Source organism: Dermacentor silvarum, chromosome 3 (assembly GCF_013339745.2).
Source record: "Dermacentor silvarum isolate Dsil-2018 chromosome 3, BIME_Dsil_1.4, whole genome shotgun sequence".
Lineage (NCBI taxonomy): Eukaryota > Metazoa > Arthropoda > Arachnida > Ixodida > Ixodidae > Dermacentor > Dermacentor silvarum.
In genome coordinates, this window is record NC_051156.1 from 74,170,883 (window position 1) to 74,179,716 (window position 8,834).

An 8,834-nucleotide genomic window follows, 5' to 3' on the forward strand; every position below is an offset into this window, starting at 1 on the left:
GGGAGTATCGTAATATTCGGTGACCTTTTCTATGTTATGCGTCCTGTTACTAGAGTGTAATAGTGACTGAGATATACAGCACATGTTTCAGTCACAATGAAACGCTATCGCCATTGCCTACATTGAAGGACGCTGGCTACCGTCATAACAATTCGCAATTAGGGAGATCAACACTGGTAAAAAAGTGCGTTTGACAATATTGCCTTGAACGGTTCACGAATATACAAATGAAATGCTGTCTTTCAGAACTGACGAACCGTATTTATGTCTACTGTGTCATCGGCTTTATCCCGTGGATTACATAGTTGTCAGCCAAGAGCGGGTTTTTCCGTCCTCGTAGCCAGTTCTGCAATTCTTCGTTAGCGTCTTGGATCAAAACCTGTCTTTCTTCAGCCGTCAGCGTCTTGTTTCCTGGTATCAATGCAGTCAGCATTCCTGCGTAAAATATAAAAATGTAAGAAAAAACGCCGTCAAAACGCTGGCTAAGCATTGAATATCTGTAAACAGCGCTGAGATTGTACATTATAACGATTCTGTTAATGTTCAATTTTTTTTGCCTTTCTGCATCGGTTCACAGGTTTGGATAGCTGGCAAAAGGTCGACCATTCGGTGGCATGGATGATGACGTATATATTGAATGAGAGCAAAAGAAGCCTTCCATAATACAGGGCCTGGAATCGTAAAGTTTTTCTTACTCTCCGCCATATTGAAGTTCCAACATAAATAAGTTATAAATATAGCAATAAAGGCATTGAATGGAATCACAAAATGGAGATCAGAGTAAGTTGGTACTCATTTCGAGAATAATGTTTTACCCTTTTGTGGTCAGTGCACAAAAGCTGAAGCAAAAGTAAGCACTGCCAAAGGTGAATTTTTATTTTTGGCAAGTAAAAGATGGAGCTTAGAGGTGTGTTCACAGTGGCGTCCTTCACCGAGTGCATTCAGTGTCATTAGGTTGCAAGGCGATAAAGCCAACTATATATTAAAAATGTTACCTCAGACGATGCAAACTTCGCTCTGGCTTACAAGAAAATAGAAATAGAGACAAAAGAAAAATTAAACGTTTTGTACAATTGAACTTGCATGCATTGAGCATTCAGTGATATTTGAGCGAAGAAGATTTCCTTGCCGCACCCACCAATAAGAGTCCCGAGCTTCTGCCTGCGCCTTTTCTCTGTGGGGTTAGCTTATAATGAGTGACGGCGACCACGCTAAGTGCAGTGCGCCAGTCTATTAGCGTTGCTTGCACGCTGCGTGCTAAATGTTGGAATTGATCCGCCCTGGCATACGCTAGCAGAGCTGCTGCGCATTGCGCGACTATTGGTGGGACCCAAATACTCACCGGACCATTGCTGCATGGGGAGATAGATGTGAGCCATCTCGCAGCTCCTCAATTCTAGTCCAGCGTCCTTTGCCAGTGATCGGACGTAATTCAGCCTGTCGTCAGTGCTCCCCATGTCCTGTGAAAGTGGAATGAGGCCTTCCCACAGCTGCAACAGCGGGTTGCACCGTTAGTCATGGCAGTTGTCCTATGGTCAGACGGAACAGATGGCATTTACGTAGTGAAATTACGTAGGAGCAGCAGTCACAAAGCGTTTCGTCGTAAGGTTCTGTGCTATGAGCCGTTCTCTTTCGCTAATATTAGCTTCCAAGTCACAATTGGCTGCACCCTCTGCTAATACGAGTACAGTGGGGGTAGAGCTGCGTTTATTGCGCCATAGTGCAACATTTTTTGCTACTACTCGCTATGCTAAGCTGTGCCAAAACCATAAAAATACCTCGTATTGCATCCGAGCTGCTGTAAAAATCTGAGCGCGACCACCAAATGTTCGTGTCCTACAAGCATTTAGGTGGTATACGTAGTGATTAGGTTGATTGTGCTAACTTGGTTCTCAATATATGGGGAGTCGCCACTGTTGTCGAATATCGCGTCCTTCGAGAATGCGTTCTGCTGAATTCACGTGTGACAATCCGCGACCATATTAGAACGCCCGCGAAACCGAAGTGCGTGTTTGGTCGGGGAACACCATATCAGAACACACGTGGTATCTGAGCCGGAGACATTCGGCATAATGTCACTTGAAGCGCCCATGTACAGCTGTAAAAACGTTACCACATTTGCAGGTTCCCCATTACCGATTTTGTGGACTCCCACCCGGAGCACTAGGTACTAGCACCAAGGCTACCGTGCCATCCGCGAGTGACCGAATTGCAAGTGCCTTAAACACGCTTTAAGCATGCTAGTAGAGGTCTCGTGGCAAATGTTTGGTCATGCGGTGGCCGCGACGGATACGTCATTAGGCATAAAAACTCATGATGATCCAACGTGCATCTTAGAACTGAAAGTTTCGCGAAGCGGTTGAAGAAATGGTGTAAATTTGCCAACCTCATTCCCCCATATTTAGCTCAAAGGCAACTGGCAAGCGCGTACGTGCCCTCGCGCAGCTGTGCTAGGCATTTGTGACAGTTTTTATCGTGGATTGTATATCTTCATTTCTTCTTATTTATTTTAAATGTACCCAGCGCTTCTTCGCTAGCGCTACAACCAATGCCCAATTTTGGGTATGGGTCGTAATATGTAAATCCTCATCAACACTCGCCCATTATCTCAAAAAGGTAGTTAGAGTTGGCACGATGCGAGTTTGCGTGCTCTTGTGATTCATCATCATCAGCCTATTTGTGTCCACTGCCGGACGAAAGGCCGCTCCCTGGGATCTCCAATTTCTCGTGAATAGAAAGGTTAGAAAGGTTTCATTCATTAAAGGAATTGCGTTCTTGAAGACGTATATTTGTTGGAATGTGGATATGTGAGTGCCATTTGATTTATTACAGTAATCCCATAGAAAACAAGGCCAACAACCTGGACACCTATAATGGTAGTAAATGCGGCGCTGCTGTTCTTTGTGTTAGTTTTTCGGTAGGACAAATGCGGACAAATCCAGCAAGCAGCAAGGATCTCATTCGCGACATCACGTTCTAGCGGTGTCGCCATCATTATATTCAATAGACCTCTCTTGAGTGATCATCATGGTTTCTAATGATGGGACAGGACGGATATTGGAATTTAACTATATACCACCTTAATTTAAATTACGTTTTTTGTGCATCTATGGACCTGCGTAGGTCACTAAGTCTAGTGATTTTTTTCGTGACCTGGACGTGTATTAAAGTGGTATCTGCCACCTTTAATGGCTCATTGTCAAGGTCTTCTGCCGTTAGCAGAAAGTGTCACAGCTTTCTGGCCAGCTGATTCGTCTCCTCTGTGTCGAGACGTCACTGTCGCTAGGCGCAGGTGTGCGCCTTCTGATTGGCTCGCGTGTCTGACGTCATTGTCGTTAAGTGCGGATGTCGGGGTGGTTCGGTGCCGAGCGGGTCTGTCGGTTTCTTCGTCGTTGCTACAATTGCTATACATAGTTTGCACGTGACGTCATATCCGCCGCCTGCCCCGACCGTCCGCCATCGCTAGGCACCTCGCTACTAGCCGCTGGCCCGCTGCGTTTGTGTTCGGCGTTCGTTTCTACGTGTTAGCGCCGCGTGTTTGCTATCGTGAAAGCTTTGCGATGGCAAAAGTCAGGAGCCCTGAATTTTGCTCTTTCTACATGGACGAGCTTGTAGGGCCGACGCGGGCTCGCTACAAGGAAAAGGTCGGAATGTGCGACGGCGTGGACCCATACTAGCTGCACGTTGGCGTGGATACCACACCCGGCCACGACGTACGTGTATATTAATAATTATCTTGTCCCGTCCACGAGCTACGTCACGCTGAACGAAATAAAGGCTTACAAATCGCTGAAGGCGCACAATTACTTCACGAGCGGTTGGGGGAGGAAGGTTGCAGCGAAGCGCCTGTCGTCGGGTCTTACCATCGTCCTCGGCGAGGTGAGTTAATGAAAGCATATGTTCCTTGGCGTGAGGCAGAGAAAGCTATCTCAGTATTTTTTCTGCTGCTGCATTTAGGGACAGCTTTCTTGCCACAAAGGTTCACCTGTATGCACTTTTTCCCCAAGCTTCAAAACGCGTGTTCGCTTATTTCTGCGAGCTTTGGTTTAGAGTTAGGTGCATGTCCGTGCATGTGAATTTTGTTGCGTTAAATAGAAGTAGCCCACTATATTGAAAGCATGCAGACATTCAAATATTGCTTAGCATATCGCTAAGCGAAGCACACATACCAAGAAATGTCGATGCGAAGCAGCTTGTAGGCCGTTAAAAAAACAAAATTGGGGTTTTCCGTGCTAAAATCACGATCTAACTGTGAAACACGCGGCCGTGGAGGGTTCCGGGATAATTTTTACCGCCCAGAGTTCTTTAACGTGCACTACAACACAAGTACACGGGCGTTTTTCAGAGCGGTAAAGGCGACTATGCGTGTGGGAGCGGGCGGTCACCAACCAGTACGGGGCTTTCGCTGCCGCCCTTTTACGATCATGCGTGATGTGCAGTGTTTTGGCGTGTTATATACTCGCCCGAAACAAAGTGAAGACACGCACGTTGTTCAGGTCTTCCGATTTATCCGGGAAAGCCACAGGCACCGACGTTTCTCCAACAGCATTCTTGTGCGTTCGCACTGCCACGTTATTACGTTTGGTGTGGACCTACGCCCGGTTCTGCGTAGCTTGGCTTCGCGGCAGTGGTACCTCTTGTGCGGCAACCGAAATCGCGCAGATTGGCATGATCATGGCGCGAGAAGGAACTTCGGATCAACAACGCGTCAGCGCGAGCAGCCTGTCCCAGCACGCTTCCGCAGGCCCGCAGGTGCCTAAAGATGGCGGACAGGCTCGCGGGCCGGTGCGGAAGTGACGCACGTGCAAACTGTGTATAGCAGCGGTGCCTGCTTGCCTATCTGTTTTGTTGTCTGCTCTACTCCAACCAGTGTCTCCCAATACGCGACGTGCGGGAGCCGCCTAACGCAAGCGGCGCTCAAGAGAGGCTGAGCGTATACGTCGCATGTATCAGGGCGGCGAGGTGCGTCCGACACAACAGAGTCCAGGGATGCGATGGGCCAATGCAAGAGAGGCAATGCGTTTGAAGCCACTCTCTGCATCTCCGGGTACCAAGGCAAATGAAGCTCGGAAGCGCCGTGACCGCCATCTTACCCCGGCAAGCCGAGCAAGCACAAGTCATTCGAGCGAAGTGGATGATGAGGGTGGCCAAATACACCCTGACACCGCCATGAAAGACGCGTCTCCTCCTGACCCACAGACGGCACTGCAACAGTTCCAGGCGGCCACAAACTACTTTAAGACACACTTTAACAGGCAATGGTATCAGGCTTCCGCCGTTTCACCCTTTAGTCCCGACAAAGTGTCTTCCTATTTTTTTCCTGGACGGTCGTCACGTGGTACTTGTTGGAGATTTTAATTGAGTCTTACACGCAAGCAGATGTGCAAGGCCCGGGCTGGGGTCGACCTGATTGGAACGCATGGGAGTTTTGTCGTCTCGTCCCGCACTTTTCGTTGCTGGATGCATATCGACTTTTTGATGCATCTTCGTTTGTGTGGACGTGGCGACTCGGCGCCTCATCAAGGAAGTTAGACCGCGCCTTTGTGCCAAGCAATTTAGCTCAGTATGTCTCACAATCTGACGTGATAACTTTAGCTTCATCTTCTGTTTATATTTACGATCACAGACCAGTTATGCTTGTAGTTTGTTTCCCTCCTTCCTCATCAGTAAAACCTTGGCACCTCGACATCCGCGTTCTACATGACGCATGCTCGCGCTCTTGTTTGTCAAGAGTCTTGCGCGCCTCTCTTTCTGTATCTGACCCAGAGTCATGGGACGCGCTCAAGGTGCAGTGGCACCTCATTGTTCAGTTGAAGGACGGGCACTCAGACGGCGTATGTCAAAAGAACTGGCGGATACTGCCACGAAGCTCCGTATTGCCATTCGAGTCAATCGACCGATTCCGCTGATGCGGTTATGGCAGCGTGATCTATACGGAGGCGCTTACAACACCTGATCGCAGCGTCGTCTTTGTCAGCGGCTGCTTGGCGATGTAGATGTAATCCATGTACACACCGTCAAGTTATGCGCTTTGCAAGAAACTCACTTTTTGACAGACGAATCTATTAGTTTCTACGGCAACAAGAGCACTTCTTGCTTAGTCACCTGCCGCGTGTGATTATTCCCTCTTTGTAACGCATTTTGAAAACATGGCGCGTACCACTGTACAAATGCGCTCTAAAGCCGAGCGTGGCAGTGTTTGTGCACTCGGAAGTCGGATATATGATTCCAGGAGTTCGTGCATAAGGGGAGGACTTGAATAAAAATTCCGATTACGTATTAAATTGAGCTGCTCCTGATTTTGTTTCTTCTGACTAAAATAAGCTACTCCAAAGACGTCGAAATATACTGTTTCTTTTTTCCATTAAACTGCTTCAAATACAAACTATTCTGCCACACATCGAAGATTTCCGGGCTCGAAAAATTGCTCCAGAAGTTGGTCCAGCTGTCTCACCACTTCCGGCACTTCCGGCGCAAGACATTAATGTAAATGCGCGCACACACAACTACTTTGAATTTGAAGTGTCTGCCAGTTGCGGAACATCCTTAACAAAATGAGCAACTAGGTCCAGTTTTCACTCCATATGCAACATTTACATGATAACTTTAGTGTCTAATTTTCCAGAGGCCAAGTATCTATGTGCGTTTTCATGTAACATTTTTTCCCGCCTAGCTGGTATACATATGCCACTGTTCACAGAACCTCATTTCGAATCACATGTGCCCCTTTTCAAAGAACATCTATCACACCAAAGCTTTGGATAGGTGCGCAACGAATGCACTAGGTATTTGTCACACTTCAATACACCTCGCGTCAACTTGCGTCGCTAATTTTGTGCCACTGAGTGCGCGGCAAGCGAGGGAACCATTCTTAGCGTTCGCAGGCACCGGCGCGCCACGCTTCTCCTCTCGAAGACTGCGCGCTATCTGTCCAGCAGTGCCACTAGGCAGCGAAGCTAGTCCACGACGAAGTACCGGAGAGGAGTCCGGTTGCCGCATGACGCGTTTCTTAACGATGCATTTCGAAGGCCACGCGCAAGCTTCGCGGCGGCAGCGCTAGATGGCGCTGAGTGTTCTTAGGGAATCGGGAAATGGGAATCGCGCTGCATTACATACCTATGCACCATTAGTTCCCATGGTGGCAATATGCTGTGTGGCTGTGTATATTTTACACGAGTTTCATTGCCTTGGATATATTTGTGCTGTGACCAGAGGAAGAAAACAGTAGTGAAAGGGAATAGTTTGTGCACGCTCATAGTTACGTTGCGCTGAATTAAGTTGCAGTTTGGCCCGAAATTGAAGCATCCATTGCGATAGAAAATTAGTGAACAGCTATTAGAAGTATGGATAGTAGTTTTATCAGCCGCTTAAACTTGTAAACATAGGCATACTAAATAAGTGAACAAGTGTGGTCTCACGCGCGCACAAGCAAACATGAATACATCTCACTCGATGACCGCGGAAACTCGCTGTGAAAACGTAGAAGGGAGGAAGCGCGGTAGCGGCAGTGGGAGAATCGATCTACGTGCTGCGTTCAGCATCAACGCGAACTAAACCGTGAAAACACAGCGCAAGGCGGACTGTGTTCCCGACGCAAATGGTTTTTAAGGTACAGTGGCCCGGGCGGGCCCACGTGGCCGCCCGGAGTAGAACACCGATCAATAGGTAGAGCATCGGGCATTGGAACCTGGGGCATCCAGGTTAGAAACTACCCCGAACACACTGAATGTTCTTTATTGTATGGCAGCTTCTACTCAGCCAGACAGACGACGATGATAAGCAAAATTGTGGGAAGGTAGGCGAAGGAAGCCTCACTGAAAAAAGTGCCACAGTGAATCAACAAAACTTTTCATTTATAGGTTGTCGTTAGCACTGGCCAGCTGCGTCAACAAAAAAATATGTGCAACATCACAATTGCTTGGCATTACTCTTACGGACATTTATAGCTTAAGAACATTGTGGATGAATACCAAGCTGCCCTTGTCAGTATCCTTCACTCACCTCCGCAAATCTGCTCCAGCGTTCCTTTTTGGCCAATGCCCTCCAAATCTCAGGTGTAACGTACCAAGCGCCATAAAACAGAAGACACTCTCCACCAGGCTTCAGTAGCTTGGCCATGTTTCTCCATGCCGTGAGCTGGTCTTTCACGCGGTTAAGGCTGTTGAAGCAGTAAAGCCGATCGAAAGGTCCGTACAGGCTGAGGAACTCGGAGACGTCTCCTGTTATGTCCAGCTGCTCGTACGCTAGCTTTGGATGAGAATTGTGCTCCCGGGCGTAGGAAACCATGTTTGCGCACACGTCCACCCCTACAATTCTCTCTACGTTGTCTGGAACGTTGGGCAAAAGGATCTTCATAGTCACTTGACCACAGCCAGAGCCCACGTCGAGGAATTGCCATGGACCATATGTACTCTCGCTTCCTGGCCCAACGTCGCCCTCTAGCGCATTGTCGAAAGTCAAGTTGTAATAATTTAGCAACTTAGTTATAAGGGGAAAAGAACACGTGACGTTCTCCGAGTACGCATCAGGGTCGTACTCATGTTTGTTGGGACTGGGCGGTGCTTCGACTTTCATTGTAATGGATTCACAGTGGCGTTGTGCGTGTCTTTTACGTTTCGTTCGGAGACGTGCCTGAAAAAGCGAAAAAAATATAACAGCAATTGCTTTCGTTCCCAAACTCATTCTCACTCCCTTGGTGAAAAGCCATCTGCAAGAACAATTTGATCTGCGTGAAAAGCATAGTTCAAGATAATATACGTTTGAAGTACGATCACGAGCGTAACGAAAGCTCGCAAATGTAGCCGTTTCCGCTGCTGAAATAACAACAAATCTCT

General features: G+C 47.9%; 1 protein-coding gene across 1 annotated transcript; it reads right to left on the bottom strand.

Annotated features, from left to right (window-relative positions):
• Nucleotides 1-268: 268 nt before the first annotated feature.
• Nucleotides 269-8,340, bottom strand: LOC119443867 (juvenile hormone acid O-methyltransferase). Its single transcript, XM_037708483.2, has 3 exons — nt 8,002-8,340; nt 1,343-1,490; nt 269-435 (listed from the first exon to the last, which is right to left on the bottom strand). The coding sequence occupies exons 1-3, from the start codon at nt 8,284-8,286 to the stop codon at nt 269-271; spliced, it is 600 nt and encodes a 199-aa protein (XP_037564411.2). The 5' UTR covers nt 8,287-8,340.
• Between the last annotated feature and the right edge of the window lie 494 nt (nt 8,341-8,834).

Excerpts from the sequence above, each read along its gene's own strand:
- LOC119443867 (XM_037708483.2), bottom strand. The coding sequence starts at position 8,286 with ATGGTTTCCTACGCCCGGGAGCACAATTCTCATCCAAAGCTAGCGTAC. Across the intron at positions 1,491-8,001 it reads GCTGGAGCAGATTTGCGGAG|CTGTGGGAAGGCCTCATTCC; the intron begins GTGAGTGAAGGA and ends CCGCTGTTGCAG. Across the intron at positions 436-1,342 it reads CCCCATGCAGCAATGGTCCG|GAATGCTGACTGCATTGATA; the intron begins GTGAGTATTTGG and ends TATTTTACGCAG.